The 27,634-nt window shown below is 40.5% G+C and overlaps 4 protein-coding genes and 1 pseudogene across 11 annotated transcripts in view; 2 read left to right on the top strand and 3 right to left on the bottom strand.

Annotated features, from left to right (window-relative positions):
- The window catches only part of LOC139609319 (voltage-gated potassium channel KCNC1-like), a 50,551-nt pseudogene extending 46,683 nt beyond the window's left edge, over window positions 1-3,868 (bottom strand).
- An 11,522-nt stretch (window positions 3,869-15,390) lies between these two features.
- rexo4 (REX4 homolog, 3'-5' exonuclease) lies at window positions 15,391-19,600 on the bottom strand. Its single transcript, XM_071463587.1, has 9 exons — window positions 19,510-19,600; window positions 19,082-19,398; window positions 18,651-18,985; window positions 18,419-18,565; window positions 17,090-17,283; window positions 16,918-17,006; window positions 16,750-16,824; window positions 16,541-16,615; window positions 15,391-16,279 (listed from the first exon to the last, which is right to left on the bottom strand). The coding sequence occupies exons 2-9, from the start codon at window positions 19,289-19,291 to the stop codon at window positions 16,121-16,123; spliced, it is 1,284 nt and encodes a 427-aa protein (XP_071319688.1). The 5' UTR covers window positions 19,292-19,398; window positions 19,510-19,600; the 3' UTR covers window positions 15,391-16,120.
- Window positions 19,601-19,853: 253 nt separating this feature from the next.
- On the top strand, window positions 19,854-21,718 carry pigp (phosphatidylinositol glycan anchor biosynthesis, class P). The gene is made up of 5 exons (XM_071463597.1): window positions 19,854-20,027; window positions 20,133-20,217; window positions 20,494-20,566; window positions 20,701-20,819; window positions 21,269-21,718. The coding sequence occupies exons 2-5, from the start codon at window positions 20,136-20,138 to the stop codon at window positions 21,379-21,381; spliced, it is 387 nt and encodes a 128-aa protein (XP_071319698.1). The 5' UTR covers window positions 19,854-20,027; window positions 20,133-20,135; the 3' UTR covers window positions 21,382-21,718.
- A 389-nt stretch (window positions 21,719-22,107) lies between these two features.
- On the top strand, window positions 22,108-25,135 carry LOC139609261 (putative nuclease HARBI1). The gene is made up of 2 exons (XM_071463590.1): window positions 22,108-23,299; window positions 24,379-25,135. Exons 1-2 carry the CDS (start codon window positions 22,612-22,614, stop codon window positions 24,807-24,809), a joined length of 1,119 nt encoding a protein of 372 aa, XP_071319691.1. The 5' UTR covers window positions 22,108-22,611; the 3' UTR covers window positions 24,810-25,135.
- The window catches only part of LOC139609256 (receptor-type tyrosine-protein phosphatase H-like), a 23,591-nt gene continuing 20,999 nt past the window's right edge, over window positions 25,043-27,634 (bottom strand). For all 8 annotated transcript variants that reach the window (XM_071463579.1, XM_071463578.1, XM_071463580.1 and 5 more), the window contains 5 exons: window positions 27,325-27,459; window positions 26,976-27,098; window positions 26,581-26,741; window positions 26,209-26,344; window positions 25,043-25,549 (listed from right to left, as the gene is read on the bottom strand). In XM_071463579.1, the coding sequence (XP_071319680.1) occupies window positions 25,403-25,549; window positions 26,209-26,344; window positions 26,581-26,741; window positions 26,976-27,098; window positions 27,325-27,459 (702 nt within the window). In that variant the 3' untranslated portion in view covers window positions 25,043-25,402. The remainder of the gene's footprint in view (window positions 25,550-26,208; window positions 26,345-26,580; window positions 26,742-26,975; window positions 27,099-27,324; window positions 27,460-27,634) is intronic.

Below are 27,634 nucleotides of genomic sequence, written 5' to 3'. Positions count from 1 at the left end.
GAAGCACTGCGGTCACCTCCCCTTTTAGTGCGGTGTCACACCACACACTGTCCTCTCCCCCCTCAGACTGTCATTGCACCTCCTGGTGTAACTCTGATTCTGCCAGGAGAGAGGAGAAGACAGATAAGGAGCGTGTGCATGGGCGAGTTAGTGGTGAGAGGTAGGTGGCGTATGAATTGAATAAATCAGAATGAAAACAGTAGGAATTGCATGAATGGATGGAAGGAGAGACAAAAACAGACAGGGTGTGTATGCAGATAAAAAAAAAAAAAAAACAGAGAGTGAGGCCACACACAATGACCCAGCAGCTCTGAGACAGCTCATGTAAACAGAGAAGGAAAAGGCATTTCTCATCATAATAAAGCTCACCAGTGGCCAATTCCCAGAACATGAATTAAATAGCCAATCAATTAAGCAAGCAGGGAGGAAATCTACCAGAGGCAGCTCCTCTACTCAGCAACACCAGCGTGGAGATCTCCAGGGGCTGACCAATCCACACATATTGCAGCCAACAACCCCTCGGGGGTCTGGTCTCGAGCCCTGTGCATATTGGTCAACCCCCCCCCCCCCCCCAAGAAGTTGCTGCTGCTCTCTTGCTACGATCGCCTCCAGCCACCTTTTTTTTTTTCTTTTTTTTATAAGAGGAAAAAAAAGAATCATACGCTCCTGGTTTTCTCCTTTTAGCTAGCTGGGGATGATTAATACATAAGGCCATTTTCAGGAATAGACTAGCAGCAATGAAGCCTGTAATAGAGCTCTGAAAGCTCAGTCAGTGTCCATGACTAAAATCCTTCCTGCCCACAGGACGATAAATGCTGAGATTTTTTTGATAGATATGCCCACTGTGTGAGACTTCACTAGTGACAGAGGGATGCAGGGTGAGGGGAGTGATGTTAGAAGAGGCACTAAAGCTCCTTTCAAGGATCAATGATTGGTGTAAGAGAGGTTAGAAAAATCCTGAAGCACTGAGTGCAAGGGGGGAAAAGCCATGGGATGGGATAGTGTATCATGTCGGGAAGGAACTCTATTTTTGGACCCGGATAAATCCGAGCTAATGTTCCTCAGTATTCAACTTTAAAAATCTGGTTCTTGGGAGAATTTGTATCATGAGCAAATATATTTAACCTCCACACCTCCCAACTCGCTCTTAGGTCATTTAAACCTGTCCACATCTAATTAATGACACTGCCCTTCCTGCATAATTAGGACCATTATGATCCAGCGGTGCAATGGGCCAGACAGACAAAACGGGACGAGGAAAAGAAGTATTACTGCACTGATTCCTGACCTGTGAACTAGCCAGTGATTAGACACAGAGGAGGGGTACGGAAGTCACAGATTAGACTCCAAACAGCCGGGAAGGAGGGAGAGAAGCTGGGTTTTTAATGGGAACAAAGGAGATCAGAGGAGATGAGAGGTGAGCTCGAGGTGAGCCTCAAGGTCAAGGCTTCAGGGGTTTAAAAAGAAGCTTGATCGGGTAATAAATTAGCTGAAGGACGGAGGGAAAGTTCTCATAAGTGACGTGAGATGAGAGAGAAACCATCACAGCCAAGGAGAGAGGAAGGGTCAGAGGCAAAGAACACACACACAAACCCAGTCTACGGCAGATGCGTAATTCAATCACAGCCTCAAAATAGATTTATTCCCCCCCCCCCAACCCCACCCCTTCCTTGCTTAAACAGCAGCGCCCTCCTTTTCAAGCCCCATCACTACTCTACCAATCACATCCACCGACAACATGCCACTGTCTCTGGTGGGTACACTTTTTTTTTTTTTTTTTTGCTAAAATCGAAGGGGTGTTTTCTGGGTTACCCTCAATCTATAAATAGCTCCAGCTGTAGATTTTATAATGCAGGATTGAGGTGGGGAAAAGCAGGGAGATAGCAAATGGAGGAAGAGAGGCAGAAGAGAGCCTGAGTTCCCATCAGGGGAAGAGCACGCTGGAGCCAGTTGGCAGGAAAAAAAAAAAAAGAAAGCGAGGCATGAGCTGGAAAGTGAAGGAAGAAGAGGCGTTATGAAACTGGAGACTTTGCGTGTAATGCAGATGGAGCAAGTTGACAGAGTCTAGACGTTTAACTGCCCCTATAGACTTCCAGGATGAGATCTCTGTGACGCTATGTCCTTCCTGTGGTTCCACTCCAGTGGCCCCCCCACCCCTCACCCCTTCCAATCTCTTCCTCACACCTTCCTCTCCTCTCCCTCTCTCCCATGCATGCGTGCGTGCGTGTGTGTTTGTGTGTCAGCCCTCTCACCCTCCTCCCGTGGTTCCTTTATCAAACCTCCATTTCAGGCCTTGACACTTACCCAGTGCTGCCACGTAGCAGGAGCACACACATATAAACACACACACACACACACTGAGACAGACAGACAGACACAAACACACACTGAAGGCACATGCAAGTAAAACAAATGCATGCATACAAAAGCACAAACCAGTACACCCATGGAAACTCCCGCAGACAGACACAAAATGATGCCGAGAGGAATGCACACACACACACACACACACACACACACACACTCTCACATTCCTCTCAGAGGCATGAAACTGCTCTGATCTAGTGGTGGAGATGGGGAAACACCCACCATTTGTGCAATGAGGAATGTCAGGATTTTACAAAATGAAATTTTCAGGCGTCACATCAGTGGGTAATTCAAGCCTGACTGTGTGTAAAAGTACAGCTCTCCCAGCAGCAATAAATATAACACACTGAAGAGGTTTAGGATTCCAATCTGAACATATTTCACACATCCGGAATATTGATCAAAACACACACACACACACACACACACATGCTACAGGAAGAAAGAAAAAAAAATATCGCAGTTATTGTGGATTAACGATACTTGTTGAATGCAGGTTAGACGCTGTAATTTCTCTCTTTTTCCCCCCCCTCCTCCTCCTCCTCTTATCTCTTGTAGAGCTGGCCCAGAAAATGCGCTGCTATTAGACGGTTAAAGGCAGAATAAAGCCACCAAAATACAGACATATACACAGACACGGTTCATACTCACTTGCGTTTGGCTCAGGTTCGTTTCGGGTGCGCGCAGAAACACGCACATCAAGCTTAAAGATCAATCAAAATGTAGTTTTCTTTGTTAGATCGCTCTTTCTTATGATTTCAGAGAGTATCCAGTTTCTCGCAGGCATTCAGTTGATCTTTTTTTTTTTCTGTCTTTTTTTTTTTTTTTTTTTTCTTCCCCGATTATAATAAATGAAAATAGGATTGCGCGCCTCTGTTGCTGAAAATCTCGTTTTGACACCGTTATTGCCGAATGTTACTTATAGCTTATGGTCATGCTGATGATGGCAAGGGATGAGTCTTTCGGATGAAATGAAGCAGAGGTCCCCCTGAAAACTGGCTTTTTTTTTTTTTTTTTTTTTTTTTTTTTGCTATTTCCCTCGATTTCAGAGCCCCTCTCCCACCTCTTTGTTATTGCCAAAAATAATTGCCAGCCTTTGTTACAGTGTCTCTACGCTTCCAGGCGCAGGGTGTAGCTACCATTCAGCTCTTCTTCTGTCTCCCCCCTTTCCAAACGTTTCAGTGGAGATGCAGCCTGTAGACACCTCTCTCTTTGCCTTTCCCTCTCTGTGCCTGTCTCTGTTCCGTTGGAAGAGCGTCACCTTCTGCACTATTTTTTTTTCCTCAGACGATACATGTGGGCGGATTAGAGAACAAGACAGAGGGGTGGGAGGACCCCGGTGAATACAGAGGCTAATTTCTCATACGGCTGCTGAACTTCATAAATACATATGCTGTAAAAACACACACACATGCCTGCAATGAGAAGGATTGTGTCATCAGTTTAATTGTCTCCTTTTCTGTTTGTTTTTTTTTTTTTTTTCCCTCCTCCTCTTCCCCACTTCAGCCTGTATAGCCCACACATGCTCACTCTGCTGGAGGGACGCACAAACACCATTTTGTCTACAGGTTTCCAGCCTTGACTCTGGCTCTGGCTGACATCAGCAGTCATGTGGTGGCAGCAGAGAAGCAGGTGGGTTATATGGCAGAGTCTGTAGTAATGTCTTGACGAATAACTATAACAATAATAATAATAGGAAAAATACTGTTTTTTTTTTTTTTTTAATGAAATTCCTTTAACAACACAGCGTGCAGGAACAGCATTGCCAGATTATTTCAGTCTCCCTAAGAAGAATTAGTGACAAAGGCTGAAACAAACAAAATGACTTGTTATGTAAATGCATCTGGCATTTACCAGAAAACCCCCTATTTTGAGCACTGACACCGTTTCTGCAGGAGGCCTGTTGGTCAGAGCCAATATTCAAGTCGATGATCAGCAGTGTTGCCGATGCACTTATCGACAGGAAACTCAAAGTGAGTGCAGCAACGTCACCTCATGAAAATTACAACAGTAGTAAAAGGGCAAAGGCTATTGCTAGGCGCACGTAGCATTTTCCTTTGACCACAAAATGATCTTGTGAGAGTAAAGTGCGGAGGGGAAAATGGATGAGTAAAGGAGAGACAGTTTTTAAGTGCATTTAGAATTAGTACAAAAGGCTTTATGTTAATGTTAATTAACCGTTTAAAACTGCAAGAGGGATGCTTGTAAACACAGAAGCACTTCATTTGTTAACTCATCATTTTTCTTACCCTTTTCCAAATGGGACTACAGCTGACATTCAGATCTACAGTGTCTCCAAACCATTTAACTAACATGTGTTCAGACTGTGGACCATTCAAACAAACTCTACCGAGGAAAGGTCAGGCTTCCTCGAGCTGTGAGGCTTCAGTGCTAAACACTGAACCACTACCATCCTTCAAAAGGCTGCATCATTCACAAAACTCTAGTTTGTTTGTTTGTTTGTTTTTAAGAATTCAGACACTAAAAATATGGGAATTGCAAAACAGTGAGAAAATTGAACATACTTAATATGTACACAACAACAGGCATTGGATCTGCTGCTATTCTGGTTTGCAGATCCAAACCCTTTTTGTGTTCTTTGTTACATTTTCTCACTGTTAGAGTCCACGAGGAAGACATTAAATGCTTACCTGCTCATAGGTCACCCAAGCATGAGCAACCTTTATATGCAAATTGCTTTTTCTCTCTATGTATTTTCTGTGTGTAATATCTGGGAATTCAGTCATACTTTATGTAGCTGCCAACCAATATCTCTGCTAAGTGCTGTTTTGAGAGCCCTCAGGAAACTCCATTCTATATAACTCTATTCGGCACTATATCACTCCTTGTTCATTTACAACCTCCCAAAGCTCAGCAGCCCCGTCTACGGTCGGTCAAACACAAAATTTACACAGGTGTTAAACTCAAGAATTCATAGATAATTCAAGCTGTTAAATAAGCAGCCAGAACCCTATCAGCAAAGTCTGTAAAACAGTATGTTAAATGCTATCAATGGCATTTTAACATGCTGTATATTAAGGGTAATAAAATAACAAAACTAAGAGTCTATCAGAAGCAAATGTTATGACAGCCCATCCAATAATTCTTGAGACATTTCACTCTGATGGTGGAACTACAGGAAAAGTCAGGGGATTACCAAATACATTCATTCATTCGTCCTCTGGAGACCATCAATCTCTGTAACGAATTTCATGGCAACCAATCCCATTGTTGTTGAAATATTTCAGTCTGGGCAAAAGTAGTGGAACAAGCAACTGACAGACCAACATTTCTATCCATACACCTACGCTACACCCATGACCATGACTAAAAACCATACTAAGTTAACTGCTAGTAAAATTGTGCCGAGAGCTCCATCCAATATCCCATATTTAATTACAGTAATGTCTACGGCAAAGCTCTATTAGCATCAGCTAAAAATGAAATGAATATACATCAATCGCATGTTCACTCAAGACTGACCACGTCCAATGACAACAGGACTCCATCACCGCTCACGGAGGCCCATAAAAGCCAATCTCTGCTTTAAACTAAAAGTGAATCCACCCTCAGACCAGACCAGATGAGCAGGAAGTCATCTACAGAAAGTAGCTGACACTGTTTCTTCATCAACCTGCATAAATACTGAATGTTCAACTTTGTTCTGACTAAGAGTGAGCATTAGTCAACACAGACACATCCAGAGTCAGTCTCTTGGCGGCAGCACAGTGCAGCTCATGCATAAGGAAGTAGTGAGCAGCAGATCTTAGGAAGACATTGTGTGGTCAAGAGAAGATTCTCAAGCACTGACAGAGACAAAAGCAGCTGGGATGTGTCCTCAGTCTCACTGGTTTACCATTATTTCAAGTAAATGTCATTATCATTATTGTGTGGGTGGACTCTGAAACGATAAAGGACCGCAAAACGGCCTATAATATACATAATTTGCTGTATATCTGCTATACTGTATACTGTATATTTGCACAGATCGAGACTGCATTACACGGTAAACAGAAAGGACTGCTGGCCTTGAAGATGCAAAGACTAACTGACAATGAGAAACTGGTGGTTCAATAATCTTTATTGATGTTGTCCATCACCAATTGAGAAACAGTGTCTACAGACTCTGTGCTCCTCGTGATCAGAAATGAAAAATGTCTCTTCAGAGATGAAACTCAGAGTAATGTAACATATTTTATGTTCAGTGGAAGGTGGTTGTACCGGGATATAAAATTGGATTTGGTATGTGAACTTAACAAGACACACAAATCAAACTCTGCAGAGGTGCTGTTTAATAGCTGTGTGTTTGAAAACCCACAACCACACAACAAATGTCAATATGGACTCTAATCGCTTTGGAGACAGAAACCATGTGCAGTAGTTAGGAAGACGATAAGTAACATTTTATCAAATTATGAATCAAGTGCGACGTTAGCAACAGCAGTAATTCCTCCAGTCCCATTATGAGATTTATTAAATAAGTGGATGCAGTCTTATTACTGTGTTATTTCTAGCACTGCAGGTAGTAAGAGGAATATTCCAGCAGGCAAGTCTGTAAAGAGACTATACAGCCCTCCAGAGCTGTGTCATTTGCTGGCTGCTTCATTTTGTTTCTATTTTCTGCAAATCAATGGAGCAGTATCTGATTAACTAAATAATTTAAGAATTAAACAACACAAATACTGTACTGATTGATCTTGATTACCTTTTTACCAGAGCCCTTTTGAAACCCTAATTGATTGAATAGGTTGGTCTGCATTTTTTGACATACAACAAGGCTGATATCACATGCAATCATAACATTGGCCTGAAATTTGTTCCAAAGACACTGAACTAAAGCTCTTGCCAGATGAGATTGGTTAATGTTTTGGCCTCATGTAAGCACAACTGGTGGAACTGTTTTGCTTGCCTGTTTGCCATCACAATGTAATGTCAGACAGGCAGTAAAAGGAGGGATGGAGTAGTACGTGAATAATGACCGGCTTAGTAAAAATATGTGCAGTTTCTCAGAAATCAAATGTTTTTCCAATGAAATCTTGTTTTTCAATGAAGCTGAAAAATGACTCATTTTTTTTATTTCTGTTTCCTGGATCTGGATTTCCCGGAAGTTAAAGTACAAGATTTTTGTCACTCCAGTGGTCCTCTTGTTTTCCTAAACCTCACTAACACTCCAAGAGTTCAGCCAATAACAGCCTTCACAGTGTTAGACAATCTTCCACTTTTTAGCTTCTTTTATGTCTTTTTGTGTCTACTGTCTTCTGTAGATTGGGCACCCAAGGTCTTAGAGATAAGGGGGTAGAAGGAAAGCATAAACTTAGAAAATATTGTTTGAATCTAGTTATTGTCGAGGATGAGCTGAGAGGGGGAAGGGACAAAACACATGTAATTTGAATTAGGTAAGAACATGTGACAATGCAGATTTTGGTGTCTAATAGCATCTTCACGCATAAATGTTTATGATAAAGTTTAACCTTATATGGAGTAAGGTACAGTAAAATGTTGCAACCATGTTAGACCTGGAAATATACAGTATACCCATTGTCAGACAAGACATCTTCAGAACTTGGTGTGGCCCAACTCTGATTCTCATGCTGACTGTGTACTGCTCATCATTTTCTCCTAGGCACCAAGCTTACAATAAATACTTCTACCTGAGACATCTGAACTCCTGGTGATTGTCTTTTTTTAGTTTTGTTAAACCTGGTTAAGAAAGGTTTTGATTTTAGATTTATAGTCATCTTGGAGGCTGTAGTTTGTGGTGAATTGTGTTATGTTATGTAGAGTAAAGTTTGTAATATTTAGTCTACAATCACTGAATACATTTACATTCATATTAGTTTCCCAGTTTTGAGTTTTATTCAAGTTTTGATCTTATTCAGGATTGATGAACATGATAAAGCAGGTCATTCACATCAATGTGTACATGATCAGAACAATATCCAGGATTATGATCATTTGTATGCAGTTGTGTCTTGATTTGTCAATATCTGACCTTGTGTGTTCTGCACCAACAGAGAGTGTCCAGAAAACGAGATAAGGTGTTTACATGGCACAGGATCCAGGTTATTATCAGAGGTTGCATACCAAGGTTTCTTAACACCAGAATAAGGGCTTACCGGGGATTCTAAAACCAGGATAAAATGTTTATGCCCAATACATAATGTGCATACTCCAAAAAAACAGATTATAACCAGGACACCAGCGTACAGTGCTTATTCCAAAATTGATTAAATTAATTTTTACCTCAAAATTCTACACACAATACCTCTTAATGACAAAGTGAAAAAAAAGTTTGCTTGAAACTTTTGCAAATTAATTAAAAATATAAACCAAAATATAACATGAACATACTTTGTTGAAGCACCTTTGGCAGCAATTACAGCCTCAAGTCTTTTTGAGTATGATGCTACAAGCTTGACACACCTATTTTTTGGTCTCCCAGTTCCTGCTGCCAAAAACATCCCCAAAGCATGATGCTGACACTACTGTGAATACTTTCTGGATGCACTGTAGCTGTGAAAGCACTCACTGATACAAATGAGGAGTGGATATTTGTGAAGTTTCACCGTGTGAACAAGCAAAATTGCATTGCATTACTTGTATTAATTTTAATGTGTCCAAAACTGTACATTCTAGGTGTCACAGCTGTTAATGTGGGATTTCTGCGTGACCCTGGAAATGGTCACCACACATGTGCGAAACCAATAATTAGACTTTCGCTTACAAGATAGCCGTGTTGCATGCCCAGTGTCAAGGCTATAATATGTAACTCTTCCATATTAAAAAGTTTAAAAATGACTAGACCTGTGTTATTTATTTTGTTAATTGTGTACTTGTGTACTAATTTTCAAACCTGGAGAAATCTGTAATTTTAATCAAGGTAAAGGTGCGTTTCATTTGTTCGCTTGTCAATGGCACCATGTCCCCTTTGCACATGCTTCAGCATTGTGGTTGTCTGCCAGAAGTGGTCGAATTTTTTAAGCCAAATGTTACGAAACACTTTTTAGATTTTGTTGTTTTTTTTTTTTGTTTGTTTGGTTTTTTTTTTACCATTTACTTTAATTGGATGAACGGATCATAGCCTATCAGGGAAACAAGCTAACATAAGCAGCAGCTAGGCTAACAGCCCTTCCAATACAGTCATGTATTGTCAAAAACTTAGGACACCTTATTAAATATTTAGTTCTTTATTAAGAAATATGAAGATATCAATAATAGATCTTCTCTCAAATTACATCTATAGATAAAGGTGATGTAATTGCCAATTACATGTTGTAAAAACAACAACAAAAAAAATCCACTTCTTTAACAAAAGAAATGAACAAAGATGCCAATTCCCACAGAGGAAAAAGTTAGGACACCCCCACGTTCCCATGTGTTCTCAGTTTCACTGAGAACACATGAGAACATTTTTGTTGGATGATAAACAGGAGCACAATGAGAAAAGCTGTCTTTGAGAAGCTGCAAAATTCTTGATCATTTAAAGTATATAAGCTAAATGTCAGCAGATTAGCTGGATTGTTCAAATAATTATAATAATTATAATAATTATTATAGTAATATGAATTTTACACTGCATAGGAAACGGCTCAGATTAACTCCTCTGAAAATAACAGTAACTTCAAATCAATACATGCTTTTCTGCTGGAACAGGAGAGAACAAAACAATAATATCATGGAGTAGTGTGGGATCACCACTGCCATTGTTGCAGTCAGCTACTCCTGGTTATGATTCATGAAGTGTTAGTTGATCAGGAGGTTTTTACTGGGAGCCGATGATCTGCAGAGGTCTCCTCCTCTCCAAAACAAATGGAACCAGTGATTAAATCCAGTAAAAACACTGAATAGAAAGTTTCATATTAAAAAATCGGTGGACACAAGATATACAGTCATATGAAAAAGTTAGAGCACCCCATCAAATATTTAGTTCTTTATATCAACATCACAATATTCGATCTTCTCTTGAATTATATCTATAGATAAAGGTGATGTAATAGCATCACCTATGCAAAAACAACAAAAAAATCACCTATCTAACAAAAGAAATTAACAAAGATGCCAATTCCCTCTGAGGAAAAAGTCAGGACACCCTATGCCTTAATAGGCTGAAATAACCTCAGTTAGACGTTTCCTCTAACTGTCTACCAATCTCTGACATCGACTGGTAGAAAGTTTTCCTCACTCTTCAATGCAGAATTCTTTCAGCTGTGTGATATTTGAGGGGTGTCTTGCGTGCACAGCCCGTTTCAAATCACCCCACAGCATCTCAATAGGATTCAGATCTGAGCTTTGACCTTACCATTCGAGAACTGTCCATTTCTTTCTTCAGAGCCATTACTTGGTGGATTTACTGGAATGTTTAGGGTCATTGTCGTGTTGCATGGTCCTCCCGCTTCAGCTTCAATTTTTGGACAGACAGTCTCACATTGTTCTCAAGCATCCTCTGATACAATGAAGAATTCATAGTGGTATCACCATGGTGAGATCCAAAGAGCTCTCTGAAGCCTTCAGAAAGAACATTATAGATGCATATCAGTCTGGCAAGGGATATAAACAGGTCTGACAAGAATTTGAAAATAGCCATTCCATTGTTCGGAAAATTATTTACAAGTTGAGAACAAACAGCTGCCAGCATGACCAGGTCAGGCCGTCCTAGCAAGTTCAGCCCAAGAGCAGACCACAAGATGCTTAAAGAAGTCTCCAGCAATCCAAAAGTGTCATCACGGGACCTACAGGAAGCTCTTGCAATAGCCAATGTCAAAGTACATGTACAGTGCATCTGGAAAGTATTCACAGCGCTTCACTTTTTCCACATTTTGTTAAGTTACAGCCTTATTCCAAAATTTTTTACCTCTAAATTCTGGACACAATACCCCATAATGACAAAGTGAAAAAAGTTTGCTTGAAATTTTTGCAAATATATTGAAAATAAAAACAAAAAAAATCACATGTACATAAGTATTCACAGCCTTTGCCATGACACTCAAAACTGAACTCAGATGCATCCTGTTTCCACTGATCATCCTTCAGATGTTTCTACAACTTGATTGGAGTCCACCTGTGGTAAATTCATTTGACTGGACATGATTTGGAAAGGCACACACCTGTCTATATAAGGTCCCATAGTTGACAGTGCATGTCAGAGCACAAACCAAGCCATGAAGTCCAAGGAATTGTCTGTAGACCTCCGAGACAGGATTGTATCGAGGCACAGATCTGGGGAAGGGTACAGAAAAATTTCTGCAGCATTGAAGGTCCCAGTGAGCACAGTGGCCTCCATCATCAGTAAATGGAAGAAGTTTGGAACCACCAGGACTCTTCCTAGAGCTGCCCGGCCAATCTGAGCAATTGCAGAAGGGCTTTAGTCAGGGAGGTGACCAAGAACCCGATGGTCACTCTGACAGTGCTCCAGAGTTGCTATGTGGAGAGAGGAGAACCTTCCAGAAGGACAACCATTTCTGCAGCACTCCGCCAATCAGGCCTGTATGGTAGAGTGGCCAGACGGAAGCCACTCCTCAGTAAAAGGCACATGACAGCCTGCCTGGAGTTCACCAAAAGGCACCTGAAGGACTCTCAGACCATGAGAAACAAAATTGTTTGGTCTGATGAAACAAAGATTGAACTCTTTGGCCTGAATGCCAAGTGTCATGTCTGGAGGAAACCAGGCACCGCTCATCACCTGGCCAGTACCATCCCTACAGTGAAGCATGGTGGTAGCTGTGGGGATGTTTTCAGCAGCAGGAACTGGGAGACTAGTCAGGGTCAAGGCAAAGATGAATGCAGCAATGTACAAAGACATCCTTGATGATAACCTGCTCCAGAGCGCTCTGGACCTCGGACTGGGGTGAAGGAGAGATCTGAAAAAAGTATTGAGCAAAGGCTGTGAATACTTATGTACATGTTTTTGTTATTATTTTTTAATAAATTTGCAAAAATCTCAAGCAAACTTTTTTCACTTTGTCATTATGGGGTATTGTGTGTAGAATTTTGAGGTAAAAAATTAATTGAATCCATTTTGGAATAAGACCGTAACATAACAAAGAGTGGAAAAAGTGAAGTGCTGTAAATACTTTCCGGATGCACTGTATCTACCATCAGAAAGAGACCGCACAAGTTTGATTTACATGGGAGGAAATGCTTGCTGTCAAAAAAAAAACACACATCAGGGCAAGACTGGGCAAGACTGAAGTTTGCCAGAGACCTTTTGGAACAATGTGCTTTGGACAGATGAATCTAAAATTAAATTAGCATTTAAGCAAAAGAACCTCGTACCAACTGTGAAGCATTGGGTGGAAATGTCATGGTTTGGGATTGCTGCAGCAGGGGTCAGGGCCAGCTCATCGCCATAGAATCCACTATGAATTCTTCATTGTATCAGAGGATGCTTAAGGACAATGTGAGACTGTCTGTCCAAAAATTGAAGCTGAAGCGGGAGGACCATGCAACACGACAATGACCCTAAACATTCCAGTAAATCCACCAAGTAATGGCTCTGAAGAAAGAAATGGACAGTTCTCGAATGGTAAGGTCAAAGCTCAGATCTGAATCCTATTGAGATGCTGTGGGGTGATTTGAAACGGGCTGTGCACGCAAGACACCCCTCAAATATCACACAGCTGAAAGAATTCTGCATTGAAGAGTGAGGAAAACTTTCTACCAGTCGATGTCAGAGATTGGTAGACAGTTAGAGGAAACGTCTAACTGAGGTTATTTCAGCCATAGGGGTAAATACTAGCTATTAAGGCATAGGGTGTCCTGACTTTTTCCTCAGTGGGAATTACCTTTTGTTAAGTAAGTGAATTTTTTGTTGTTTTTGCATAGGTGATGCAATTACATCACCTTTTTCTATAGATATAATTTGAGAGAAGATCTAATTTTGATATGTTGATATAAAGAACTAAATATTTAATGGGGTGCTCTAACTTTTTCATATGACTGTATATCTTGTGTCCACTGATTTTTTAATGTGAAACTTTCTATTCAGTGTTTTTACTGGATTTAATCACTGGGTCCATTTGTTTTGGAGAGGAGGAGACCTCTGCAGATCATTGGCTCCCAGTAAAAACCTCCTGAACAACTAACACTTCATGAATCATAACCAGGAGTAGCTGACTGCAACAATGGCAGTGGTGATCCCACACTACTCCATGATATTATTGTTTTGTTCTCTCCTGTTCCAGCAGAAAAGCATGTATTGATTTTAAGTTACTGTTATTTTCAGAGGAGTTAATCTGAGCCGTTTCCTATGCAGTGTAAAATTCATATCTCTCTATGAGAGCCATATCAAAGTCAAGAAATCATACAGATTCAAAAATGTAGTAGTGCTAAACGTTTATACCATCAGCAATAAATCTCCCTGGATCTTAGTTTGGCCAAACTTATTCCTCCAGGTTCAGATCCTAACAGTAGCCTGTCTAGGCAGAAGAAGCCAAACATAATAATTATTTTAACAATCCAGCTAATCTACTGACATTTAGCATATATACTTTACATGATCAAGAATTTCAAAGACAGCTTTTCTCATTGTGCTCCAGTTTGTCTTCCAACAAAAATGGTACATAGTTTCACTGAGAACATAGGGGAAATGCAGTGAGGAATTATAGCCGCTATACTGTTGCATTATAACCACAACACCACTGTACCAAAGCACCCAGTGATATCCAGAAAAGAAAAAAAAGTCTTGGCATTATGTATCAGCAGATGAGTCAGTCCTTGCATTCAAATTTACACTAAGGTCTGCTGTTCTGCTTTTCATCTGCCAGAGGCCTTCAGAGCATCTGACCAAGCTCCACACAGAGCCTAATTTAGAGCCTGGAGGCTGCAGACCAAGGGCATCGGCTTCATTTTAGGAATGTGGGGCGCACTGTGCATCAGCTTCTGGGCAGCAAATCACACTGGCATACTGTTGGCAAACAAGGAGCCTAAATCTCTTACATTATCACCATGACTGAGGCAAATAAATAAATAAATAAATACAGCCACATAAAATTTCAGGCCTGGGTAAGATTGAGTAAGATAATACTGAATTTGATTAAAATAATGATTCAAGTTGGTTTTCTGGTTTATTTATTAATTGGTTAAGAAGCTTTATCAATAATGATATTAAAAGTGTATTCAAACAATCTGCCCAGAGTTTGCTGCGAAGATCACAGCCAACCAAAGCCACACTTTTGTAAAAATATACCTGCATTTAAAGCAGAAATGATCAGGAAGGACAGGTCACCCTTCCTATAATTCTGAAGGGTTCTTGTCCCTCACCTTGTGTGTTCGTCTAAGAATGATAAACAAAGTTTTCATCTATCTGAGGCCTCCAGAAGCTGATTGGGCTACATAACTTAAGGGTAAAATTGAGAGCCTGGGCTCCTCGGACCAAGGGTGCAGGTTTCATCTCTACAGTGAGAAGGGGACGCTTTCCATCAAACATGGGCAGCAAATCACACTGACATACTGTGGGCACACAGGGAGCCTAAATCCCTCACTCTGTCACTGGAGCTGAAGCATAAGACACACACTTATAGGACTGCACAGCATTATACAAGAGGCCATGATCCAAAGTGCAAAAACCAGTCACAGCAGTATGAACCTCAACTGTCTGATTCACTGTTGAAATGCTTAAAAGGACATTACGTAAAAATACAAACATAATACAATTTGGTAACAAAAAAATAAAGCAAAGTCTATATGCCTCTCCAGAGTTGGACAAATGTGGGCTTTCCATGTGGTAATAAATAATACAAGAAAACATGCTGTTCTAAGCTAGCGTCACCATGAGAAGGATGGTGTTGACAAGCAACATCAGACAGTTGTTACCGGGCCTCCAAATCTCTTGTTGTTGCTGTGAGAGCAGCAAATTCCAGGAAAACTGATCATAAAAATCTAAGCACCAGATTTCATGGATTAACAGTTGACCACCTGTTTTTTAGCTAGGTCAGAGCGGGACAGGACAAAACTAATCAAGAGGTAATTGACAAATATGGAGTAACTGGTAAGAATATTTATAAAAAAATATATGCAGTATAGCTACAGAGAAAGAATTCTTACATTTTATTTTTTTGAAAACATAAAACTTTTAAAGGCAAACAGGAATCAAATTATTACAAACCAAGTCAACAGACCAAAGATCTAAACCATTTATAAATTACTGTAACCATAATGCAAAAACAATATGTCACCAATTCATTGTGTGGGACTGGATGTGATTTTAGGTCTCAAGAGCACCCTGTAACATAAGTTGAACCCACAGGATCTGAACACTTGCCCCCAGCTGCTGGGAACAGCATAGTGGGAAATGATGACTGGAATTATCAATGGTGGAAATGACCGAAAGGATCAGCGTAAATAAAGACTGAGCTCTCACAGATGTTGTAATTCTCAGGCATCGCACAGCACGAGATGCTCAGCCAGAACAGTTCTGGGTTTGCCAGAGTCTTGGCAAAACAATCAAGTCTTTCACATCCCGGAGCTCAGGCTGACAAAAACACTTAGAAAAACAAAACACATCTGCACAGAAATCTTTTTCACTGGTATTCTTAATGATTTGTTTTTCATCACGTTCAGGGTCAGTTGATAGCTGTTACATGAGCTCATGGGTGTCATACTTTTATACAAACATAAGTGTTCCACATCTGTTACTTTCAAAAGTCTGTGGTGGCGGTTTCTGTGTCTTTCAAAAACAAAACCAGATGTCTGATCATCTCAGTCAGCTCTACTCTGCTCCAAAGATGATCTGACCTCTTGCAGATTGGTTTTGAATTCATAATCTTGTGGGATTCTTGCCCCTGTTCTTAGGCAACTTGGGCTTTCTCTCCTTCTTCTTGTCTGAGTCTTTGTTCTTCTTACTGGCTTTAATCTCTGCTTCCCACTGTTTTTTCACTAATGTGTACAGCCTCATGGTGGCCTGTGCATCTTGGACCTAGGAAAGAGCGGAAGGGAGAGGTTAAGAGATGAATTCAAGAGGTTACAATTGGTATTTTTCATAATTATCTTTTGTAATATTGTGCAATGATACACTTGTGCGCAAATCAGCTGTTATTGTTGCCAAGAGAGAGCAGAGCATACAAACAATGAAACACTGCAACCCTGAGTCATTACTATTTATCAAATTAAGAATCTGACGCAGATTGAATTGTGTTGAAAATTAATGAGAGTTGTGTTTAATGTGTTGATGACTCACAGATGAATGTTCACCCTGCTGGACCTTCACATTGAGTATTTCTCTACAGAGGAGTTTCAGCGAGGGTCGACCACTCTGAAAGAAGATAATCATGTCATTATCACTTGGATTTCATGATCTGTGTGGAGGACCCCGGACTGGCTCCACAGATATACAGGAGTCACACTCATGAAGATTTAAGCTTTGAGGCCGATTTGTCATGTGATTACCTTAACAGTCTTCTTAAAGGGTTTATACTTCTGAGTGTCCCGGATTTTCTTTTTTGGATGATCCAACAGTAGAATCTGAAACGGGAGTTTAAGACTGGTTTATATATTCTGTCACTTATTTTGAAAATTATAACATTATTTCCCTCTCAGATATTACATCCAGGCTACCTTTAAGTCGTTGTGTATGGCATGTCCAACCACTATTCTGCCCTTCAGGATCTCAGCTACCTCCCTCTGCACAGTCCTAACATCCTCACCTGCAAATAAATTATAATATAACAGTGAATGGAGAAGTTTCTCATTTAGTTAATTGTTCATCACAATTCATTTTGTGACTCACCATCTTTGATGTCCTCTGGTCGGATGCCACTGAAGGCTGTCCTGTAGTCTGTCACCTTCTCTGTAGGTTTTACATATTTGTCATAGATGCATTTCCCAAACTGGTTCACGAGGGACACGCGTGCCAAGATGCTGTCTTCTCCATCCGGACCCACTCCCACCATCTCACAATCAATGGCCACAGCTCTGGTGAGACTAATGTTGGCGAATGGCAACAAAGGTGATAACAGAGGAAAGTCATCACTATGTCAACCTGTCTGAGGAGTTAAAGCTGGGAAGAAACCCACTCACGCTTTTGTCACATATATTGAAAAGTTGAAAAATGTTATCTGTATCTATCTATCCATCCACCCAGTTAGTATGGATCATACTAGTATTAACGGTCAATGATTTCCCATGTTTTGTGTTTTAGACATGAATATGTTTTACAATCAAGCAGCAACATGACCAAACTTGAATTCACAAGCATTGTTGCCAGAAAATCAACAACAAACAAATGCAAGCGTAAAGATCATAAAAAGATCATTTGCATTTTTTTTTTCTTTGCGGCACAAAGCCACTTCACTTTTAGATGAAGAAAAATATTAGATTTGGAGGATTTTTTGCATCAGTGTGATGAAGTTGAAGTGATTTGTTAACCTTTTATCTTGTGGACTGGCCAATAACAGACATTTCAGTCTGGTTATTTTATCCATAAACGGTTTCCCATTTGTCCTCCCAACAAACGCACCATATCTCAATACATAATGATATCACAATATTACAAATACAGATAATATTACTTATTCAAAAACTGGCACAATTCCCACTCTCCAATTCATTAACATAGGCCAGTAACATAAATTTTGTTTTTATGTCAGTGCAAGCAGATTTTTAAATTTTTTTAAAAAATACATTCAGTGACTTAAACCACAGTGAAAATAGTTTGTAGTAATCTGTGCTACTGGTAGTAAATGTAAAAAGTGTAAAAAGTAAAAAATACAGTTTGGTCCTTTAAAAGCAGCAGCACATACAGCAGCATAACTTCTCTCACAGCAGCACAACACAATTTTGACAACACTGCAGCTTAACTGGTGCCAATGTTGCATTCAGCTCAGAATGGATTCATCAGTTTATGACTTAACCATTTGCATTACAACAAATTTGCAATTAGTTATGCGAATTTACATAATTATAAATGAAAGCATTCTGATTCCTACAAGGTAGGATTGTTTCTAAGGTGGAGTAACAAACTGTTAAACTGTCCTTCCTCTTTTATATGATTGATATGATTATTGCATTAACAGGTTTGAAGCACGCCTGTGAGGCGTCAACACGAGACATCACTCACCCCTCAAAGGCTTTCTCCTTGACAAGAGCGCTCTCTGTGTCCTTGCTCTTCTGAATACCCTGCTTCTTCCTCATGATATCTGCTGCCTCGGCTCCTATTGTCGCCTCAATGTCGTCAGGATCCACATCATCAAACCAAAGGTCCTCTCTACAAGAGCAAAGGACAAGATGACATTAGCGGCCATAATTATTCTTGACCCTAATATTAGCCAAAGTTAGTGTGGTATACTTACTCCGTAGGTTTCACCTCTTCAACCACAGACTTTTCTTTTTTGGCTGCTTGCTCGCTGTTTGACTTTCCTCCGTTCCTCTTCCTTTTTAGAGCAGTAGACTGTTTTGTCTGTGAGACACCTGGAACCTTCAAGTTCACCCGAGCATCCTTGGGGACAACACTATCAGACACAGTTTTGTGCTTCACTTTTTCCCCAGAGTCTCTCTGCCCGGGACCTGTATTGTTCTTGGAAATATTTTTAGAAGAATTCTCTTTAACCTCCTTTTTTTGCTGAGCACCATTCTGATATTCTGGCGTCACGGGCTGTTTCTTCTCCGGCTCGCTGGCTTTTAACATCTGTGGAAGGTTTGCAAAGTAGTGAACAATCTTCAGTAAAATACTGAATGTGACAAAATGTAAGACCCAGAAATCTGGCCCAGACCCAACTCTTACCTCTTGTAATATTTTCCAGTTGGCAGAGTACTGTTGGGCATCTTTTGGAGGCTGTACTTTTACTTGGTCCTTAGGAGGAGACTTCTTCTTTTTTAAAATATTGTGAAACCAGCGTGTCTTTTTCTTTTTCACGGTGTTGTTTTTCTTTTTAGGCATGGGCTGCTGTGTTTTCGTTTGAGAGTTTTTTTTCTTTGCCTTCTCCTTTGACATTATGGCAACTTTGGATGAAATAGTTAGTCTTATTAGTATGTGGGGTCTGTTTACCGTCCTCAGCCACGCTGGACCATCAGAGCTCCGTCGCTTGGTTACCAGACAACCTTTAAAAAAAGTAACGGTCAACACAGTCTCACCACGAAATGCTTCCCCAAAATATATATTTTTTTTTTTTATCGCGCAGCCACACCATCGAGGCGTAAACGGCCAAATACCTTCACTAACTACTGCTAAAACTGCTCAGTGGTAAACTTCAGGTGTCCCAGAAGCTCCGAAGCCATGCTGGACTGTATATTTCCGGGGTGTGTAACAACTAAATATGGCCGGCAAAAGACATCACAAAATAAGCGCGTCTCGTTATTTACAAAGCTAAACAATACAACAGCTACGGTGTGATTTTTCAGGACCTATCCACTCAAGTGCGTCGTGGTATATTAATACACCAAAAGGTGACATGTTGTGGTTTATTTTTGCTATTTATTCCAAATGCGGAACACCGTCTATGGCGACTGTTTCACATCGTACCTATTATCACATGGGACAATATGCAGGCAAGATAATTGATCGACGATCAGGGATGTGTACGATACTGTGCTTGTTTGACGGAGAAATGTATTAAAGAAAGGAAGCACTCTGGATTTTCGTAGACATTTTGATTATTACTTTTTTTTTTTAGTTCAGTAACAGTCTACTTTATTTACGTTTTGGATAAATACGTTGTGTCGCTTATAAGGTGACTAACCAGATCTGACGTTTTATATGTTGTTTATATGTTACGTTTTATATGTTGCTCGACTCTCTAAGCTTTCTTGTGTCTCTGTTTTTGTTGTGGTTTCAGATCATGGTAGAAAACTCTCCCTCTCCTCTGCCTGAGAGAGCCATTTATGGGTTTGTTCTTTACCTTGGCTCACAGTTCGGTTTCTGTAAGTCCAATGTTGTTTTCTTACGTTTTCACATTCAATTAAAAAAATCATTTAATACTTTTTATACGTGTCTGATTTGGTCAGTTTTTTTTAATTGTCAGGTTAAATGTAAATTCTTGCCGTAACACAGTAGTGTGTGTATGTGCACGTATATGTGTGTGTATAAAGTACAGGAAGTCAAATCCCATTCCCAGTGTCAGACACTGTAAGGAGGTATTCAAACCCTGCCTGCTCTGTCTGCAATATGACATCGCCTTTCCTCTCTTTTCTCCACAGTCCTGTATTGTCTGTGGGCTTTCGTACCAGAGGAGTGGCTTCATTCAATAGGGCTCACTTACTGGCCTCAAAAGTATGTTAAAAACATCCTAACCAGATATTAGCTATTCAGTACCGAGTCCCCTCTCTTTGCTCTTCACTGCCACAGGAAATACTTGTAGCACACTAAGTTATGATCCATTAGCTGACTAATTTTGTCTTTTGTAGATACTGGGCTCTTGCGGTGCCAATCTATCTGCTGGTTGCACTAATGATCTTTGTGCTGTTGCTGTTCGGAGTGAACTTGAACAACACGGCTCCACTCGATTCTGTGGACAACATCACAGGTGAGGGCGTTTCCATATGCTAACTGTGACCTACTGGTTAGGTGACAAGGCAGCTGTGTGGCAACAATACAGATTTACGTTCCAGTGAGGTTTGCACCACAATGGCCACTAATATAAGCTGGGTGCCCTGCTGGCTTACCTGGTAGAGCATGTACCATAAAGGCTAAGGTTCTAACCGCAGCGGCTCAGTTTCATGTCTGACCCATGGCCCTTTTCTGCATGTCATCCCCCTCTCTCTCTCACTCACTCTCTCTCACTCACTGTGGCTACAGAATTTTTTACTTTAATTTAAATACATAAGATATCATGTACTGTATATTATAATTTATTAAAATATAAAAATACATGACACGTTCCATCTCTCAGGGCATGCCCCAAGACATGACAAAACACCGGAAATCCTGAATTTCCTCACCCTAACACCCCTGAATGTCTCCTTTCTGTGACAGATGTGTACGCTCGAAGCCAGAGGACAGAAGGCCACCGCATGGGGGGAATACCCAGACTGAAAGATGTCTCAATTAGTGAAGTAAACAAAATGTTCTACTTGTCACACAAATGATAACAAACGGAAACTGATTTTGGCTGGAGGCAGAGAAGAAGTGAAGCTGCCGGGGATTTATGGTCGTGTCACTGTTTACTCCTTGTTTATAAAAGAAATATTATGCAGTTATTTATTTATCCAGGAACAATGGAACAGGGGGCAAAGGTGGACTGAATGAACTGACTTTTTCTGAGGCTTAACGCTACTGTCAAAATTATGCCCTGTGTGTGTGTGTGTGTGTGTTTATAACGGTGAATGTGATGTAACACAATATCACAGTTGTCAGAGCAACTTGTACATTGGATAAAAAAGGCAGCATATGATTATTTTCAATAAATTACCGTTTTTATATACATTCATGTCTTGTGCAATAATTACACCCTTGATGTCGTTATTATTATTATAATATAAAGTAAATAAGCTATAATATATTACATACATGCTATCCATTTGCATTAGAGGAAGACCCTGAGTGAAAGAAATCACAGGTGTGGGAGCAGTTTAGTGAGTGTTTGAAATGTCCTGGCTCAGATGTGCGACATTAAGACGGTGTGAGACAAGATTTTATTGTCCAGTACCTCCGTCTAAATCACACTTAGAGCTGCAATTGAGGTCTACAAGCAAAACGTTTGGTTTATGGCAATACCGTTTTATAAATGTTAAAACTGATGAGCATTTTTTCCCTCTTAAGGAAGGGCTCCCTGTGTCACACTTTCAAGAATCATGTCATTTTAAATAACAAACCCGAAAATGACCTGGACTGGAAAGTGGTTGTTGTGATAATATCTAAGAGAAAAGGAAACCAACAAGCCGTTCAACTGAAATGGAAAGCTGGATGAATGCTAGGAGGACTGTGGCAGAGTGGCATGGGGTGATAGAGGGGTTTACAATATGCAGCAGATGATATAAGATGTTATAAGAAGTTATTGATGACAGCAACAGCACTTGAGATAGATACTGAAATAACTCCTAGGAAAAAATTCAGATTATGATTCACAGTTTCCCCAAATACTTCTTATTGAAATGACCTGTCATTTATCCATGTAAAATAAAGCTTCGCTGGTGGTTTTCATTCCCGTCCACTGGGTGGCGACACCACACAGCTTTGCGCACTGCCTGAGTCTGAAAGAAGAAGACCGCGCTTCCATGACGCTCGCCATGTTTTGCTGTGCGTTATTCATCCAGTGATCTCTGTCGGGCCCTGCTGTCAGAGGCACATGCGTTTAAACGCAGCGCAGTAGCAAAGAAATGGCCTTCGCTCTGCCGGTGTGGCTGGCGGTCCAGGAGGAGCTCCTCGGACACGGCGCGGCAGACTGTGGGACTCCGAGCTGCTTCGACGACTTCGACGACGAGGCTCTGTTCCAGATGTTCCACCTCACCAGAGCCTGCATCGCCTTCATCACAGATGCTATCCGCATCCGCATGAAGACAGTCGCCCTGGACCAGCCCGAGCTGTCCGTGGACGCGATGGTGATGGTGGCGCTGAATTATTACGCACACGGAGTCTCCTCCTCCGCCGTCCTGCAGAGACTCGGGCTGAGCCAGACCGACTGCGTTGTGGTCGTTATCAGCGCCGTTTCCGACGTTATCGCGGGGATGTCCGACCAGTTCATCTCATTCCCACTCACCCGGGACGCCAGAGTCAATGTCGCCTTCAAGATAGAGAAGATATGCGGGATCCCCAAAGTGTTGGGCGTCCTGGCTCCGGCGCACTTCAGGATCAGAGCTTCTCCGTATGAGAAGAACACTTTCAGGTCTTTTGTGAACGGCTTGGGTTACACGTCGGTCGTGAGCCAGATCATATGCGACTCAGACGGCAACATACTCAGCGTTGAACATTGTTCCGTGGGAAGCACGTTTGAGCAGGAGATGTGGGAGTCGTCGTTCAAAGGGAGGGAGATTGAGAATGAATTGCACGGACCATATTGGGTTATTGGTAAGAGATGGGGAAAAAAAAAAAAAAAAGATACAAAGGACATTTCATGCAAGAGACCTGTTTGATAAGATGCATTAAAAAAAAAGTGTGACAAAATCTGTGATGCTTGACCTGTGGCAATGTATGTAAAATCAGCCCACTCTCACACCCACAACTACTACTCCAGTAATTACTAGACAGTCAGTAAGAATCCACTATAAACACAGTTATTTTATTTTGTGTTGTATTTTGCAACTTAATGCTACCCACAACTGCGTACTTGTATGAAATAATACTCAGTTTTGACAAAAAAAAAAGAAAGAAAGAAATCATCACCCAAGGTCCACTTACCAGCTTTTTCCAGACCTTTCAACTGTATGTCACAGTCCTCCCCAGCAGACCGAGTTTGCTGAGGAAAACCACAACATGTGGTTGAAATCCAGGGGGTACAAGCTAGTGAGTGGATCACTGATAGTTTCAACAATTTTTTTTATGTTTTCATTGTCAAGAATAAAGTTTGACACTAAGTTCTGAAGATTCTCACGTTAAATTATGCAACATCAAAACTCTGTCACTACCATTTTGTGACAATACCCATGCAACGCAATCATCATCATCACATTTTGCAAAAACTCCTCTATATGTGAATTTTCATCGGTGCTGGTGGGGGTCTGCTTCCCACCCAACATACACAGTGTAAATAAGAATTTCAGTTTGGGATTTTTAATCAAATTTTTAAAAAATTTCTAAAACGTTCACTTTGTCATTATGGTTTACTGAGTGTAAATTTTATCCATTTCAAATGAAACCCACAGCACAACAGAGTGTGCAGAGGGGCCTGAATGTTTTCAGAAGGAACAGTAAATTTGTTTGCAGGAAATGATACACATCCTTTAACTGTCTGTTTAGCCCCGAAACTGCTCTCCCCACACTGCTTCATGTTCGAAATGGTTTCCTTTGAGCACTTGTGCAGATACTTACATCTTTAGTTTCATCTGCATTACTAGAGGACATTACAACATTTAACAGTTTTATAACATTTTAATGGTCTTATTTCTGTAATGTTGCATTAACTGCGTTGTCTTGTGTCTCCTTTAAAGGCGGGAAAGGCTACCACTTAAGCAAGCATGTCTTGACTCCTGTGACTGAACCTGCAAACGACAAGGAGATCCGCTTCAATGAGGCCCACACAAAGATCCACAACGTCATGCGGACAACGCTTGGCTCCATGAAGAGGCGTTTCAGGTGTCTGATGCAACTTGGTTTTGCACAAGAAACCTCTCTGAACAAAAAGTCTAACATTATCAAGGCATGTTGTGTGCTGCACAACATCGCAAAAAAGTTTTCTGTCCCTCCCCCACCTGTAGCGGGAAAAATCGAGCCCCTGCATCCAGGCAAGCAGCATTCAGTGCCAGTGGAGATTGACCCTGAGGCCCTAAAAGCCAGACAGAAACTCATTGAGGTCAACTTCTCTTTACTCACCAGTAGCCAGGACCCACCAAATAACAACATCCAAGAGGAGAATGTGTGAGCAGAGTGGGCGCGATGTCTGCTCTAGAAAGCAAGCAAAGAAGCAAGCAAAGAGGATCAATGACATACCGACACATTACAGACACTGAGGCTGAAACCCAGATTACAGTGCAGGATCCATTCACAGTTTGAGGCTAGTTGCTTTTCTGTTGCTGATCAGTTTGACACTAATCTGTGAATGTGGCGGCTTACTGGGTTTTTCACCTTGTTTGCAGGTAAAAACACATTCAGGTATTTTTGTTAACATAAAATACTTTATTTTGTGTAGAAATAGATATTCATTCTCTTCTATCTATATATCTTCTTAATAAATGTAATCTACATACATTCAGTGGTCATCTGGAGTGTTGTTCTCATAAAGGATATTAAAAATAGCAACAATAACAATAATATAACAATAATAATATACCTTAGAGAGATTAGAGGAACAAAAATTAAAAAGTTAAATAAAATCTGAAGTGTACAGTAGATATTCACTACATGTTTGTCATGAATACTATTCATATTTACAGTTTATAACAAGATGTTGTGTGTTGACTTTAGAATTATATTTTGCACAAAAGACTGAGTGCACAGTTGGCAATCATGTTGAGTTTAGGCATTTGTCTTTTGTCGGCGAAACTCTTGGAGTGCAGTGGCATTGACATATATCATGTCTGCGTTCTCATATATGTTCTCTTCGGTCTTCTCATCTGGCTGCAGACTGTCCATGATGCATTGGTGAAGGAAAACATACTGGGACTGAAAAGAAATAAAGCAAAGTTCCTGGTCATTTAAAAAGCAGAACTCCTCTGGGTATAGAGTACTGTACTGTTACCGTATGTACACACTGTCTTCTGGCTGACATTTCCTCGCACATATAATTGCTGCAAAAAAAACATGAAGGTACACTGTGCATCTTTACAAGCCTCAGAACTTCCCGATAATATGGACCAAGCTTCTGTGTTTGCGGTCATTATAGCTCAGTGTCACAAAGAGTGCACATGTGCACGAAAGGTAAAAAAGTAGTGCCTACCTAGGGTATCTTAAGGTGTGGCCCCAAATAGAAACGGTACAATCCATGGCCCTAATGCCACCCACTGTTGGCTTTATGTTAAAATTTAATGATTGAAATATTCTTTTACTCTCAAAATGACTGAGATCTTGATAATATTAATGACACAGAATCTACTTTAAGGTGCCTATATTTGTTTAAAATTCAGGCAGACTGACTTTAAGTTGAAGTTTAAATCTGATATTAGAAAACACATTTTCTGACCCATTTTTTTAGAGGATGGAAATGAGCAGTTGGTGGCTGTATCCTTTCAGCAGCTGTGTCTAAAAATCAAAGGAGATCCAACCTTTCCTCAAAGACATAAGGAAGAAATAGCTCAGCCTACAGCAGCTTTGATCAGTTTTACCTCTGTTTGCACCATGTATGGTCGATTCAGTCTCATCTTGTGCACAAAGGCATTGATGCCCACTGCCCTTTTTTTGTATAGCTGCTGAAGCAGCACATCCAGGGCAATGATAGTGCCTGTCCTTCCCACTCCAGCACTAGGAGAGAGATAACAAAGGTATAATGGTCATCATGAGGTAGTGCTAATAGTTTCTAAATAGATATTTAATTTCATGCAGAAATCACCCATTACTGATCCTGATATCATCAGATATACTGTATTTGCAGTAAGCTATTGATCCAATAATTGTTACCATAAAGTGGTTGTCAAATCAAAGTGTCCAACAAATGGCAGAGGTTACTGTCCAGATTTAAAAGAAGCACTTTTCTGTACCTGCAGTGAACCACAGTTGGTGCTCCATCCCCTTCTTTCTCTATGTGCCATCTCACCAGTCCTCTGAACTGGATCAGGACGTCAGTGCCCTGTGGGACTCCGTGGTCAGGCCAGGCTGTGAAGTGGAAATGTCTCACTGTGCGCTCTTCTGAGGTGCTTGTCTGTTTGGAAGATTCACATAGAGGAATTAAAATAATGTAGGTCTATGTCCAATATAGTGGCTGGTAAATGATAACTTCAAGTTGTTGTCATTCACAAGCAAATGTGTGAAAATTCAAACATGCTTAGTATAGAAACAGTCACACTTTTATTTTTTTTGTTTTGCTTCACAACTCAGAGATATGTTTATACCCAACCTTATTTAATAACACTAAAATTTCAAAAATGTTTCATACATTTTTCACACAAAATTCCCTCAATGTCCAGTTGGGCTCCTGTTGCTCAGATCTGGTGGTGATCAAGAGCTCTCCATAAATGCAAGGCCTGCTGTCTGTAGGCCAGTATCGCTCACACTTGGTCTAGAAAACAGGAAACATACATTAAAAAAACAAAACAAAACAGAAATTAGATTCTTGAAGTTGTTTTAATGTAGTTGTAGCAATAGAACAGAAAGGGGGAAATTAACAGTCTGGAAAAGGAAATAGTCACCATTTGATGCCTTGGTGGCTATAAGTGTAAATGATTCACAACAGCTCATAAAATTTAAGGTTAGCATTTAAAATCTGGCAACTCCTGAAGACTCACCCGTCCTCCTTCAACGCAGTTGGTTACCATGACGATGCCTTTCACTCCTTGTTCCCAAATCATCCTCCAGAAATCATCCACTGTGGAGGGCAGAGGACCCTGAGTGGCAATGTACTCCCTCTCTCTGTTGTAGCCCTGAGAAGCAGTTGTCAAAGTTAATATGTACAGTTCTCTAGCTTTTATATGTCCTACGCTGCCACAAATTTATCTTTATGAAATCACGTGGAGTACTTCATGGTTCAAGCTTATCAAACCTGCCCTATCTTAAATAAGGAGTGTTTTGAGTCAAGTCTTTTAAAAGGTTACTATA

The sequence above is a fragment of the Trachinotus anak genome, unplaced genomic scaffold, assembly GCF_046630095.1.
Source record: "Trachinotus anak isolate AG129_WGS33_773 ecotype Australia unplaced genomic scaffold, CSIRO_AGI_Tana_v1 ptg000025l, whole genome shotgun sequence".
Classification (NCBI taxonomy): Eukaryota; Metazoa; Chordata; class Actinopteri; order Carangiformes; family Carangidae; genus Trachinotus; species Trachinotus anak.
This window is presented reverse-complemented; position numbering and strand designations above follow the sequence as displayed.

Excerpts from the sequence above, each read along its gene's own strand:
- rexo4 (XM_071463587.1), bottom strand. The coding sequence starts at position 19,291 with ATGTCAAAGGAGAAGGCAAAGAAAAAAAACTCTCAAACGAAAACACAG. Across the intron at positions 16,825-16,917 it reads CCATACACAACGACTTAAAG|ATTCTACTGTTGGATCATCC; the intron begins GTAGCCTGGATG and ends CTCCCGTTTCAG. Across the intron at positions 16,280-16,540 it reads AGCAGGGTGAACATTCATCT|GTCCAAGATGCACAGGCCAC; the intron begins GTGAGTCATCAA and ends GCTCTTTCCTAG.
- pigp (XM_071463597.1), top strand. The coding sequence starts at position 20,136 with ATGGTAGAAAACTCTCCCTCTCCTCTGCCTGAGAGAGCCATTTATGGG. Across the intron at positions 20,218-20,493 it reads TGGCTCACAGTTCGGTTTCT|TCCTGTATTGTCTGTGGGCT; the intron begins GTAAGTCCAATG and ends TTTTCTCCACAG. Across the intron at positions 20,820-21,268 it reads TTCTGTGGACAACATCACAG|ATGTGTACGCTCGAAGCCAG; the intron begins GTGAGGGCGTTT and ends TTTCTGTGACAG.
- LOC139609261 (XM_071463590.1), top strand. The coding sequence starts at position 22,612 with ATGGCCTTCGCTCTGCCGGTGTGGCTGGCGGTCCAGGAGGAGCTCCTC. Across the intron at positions 23,300-24,378 it reads CGGACCATATTGGGTTATTG|GCGGGAAAGGCTACCACTTA; the intron begins GTAAGAGATGGG and ends TCTCCTTTAAAG.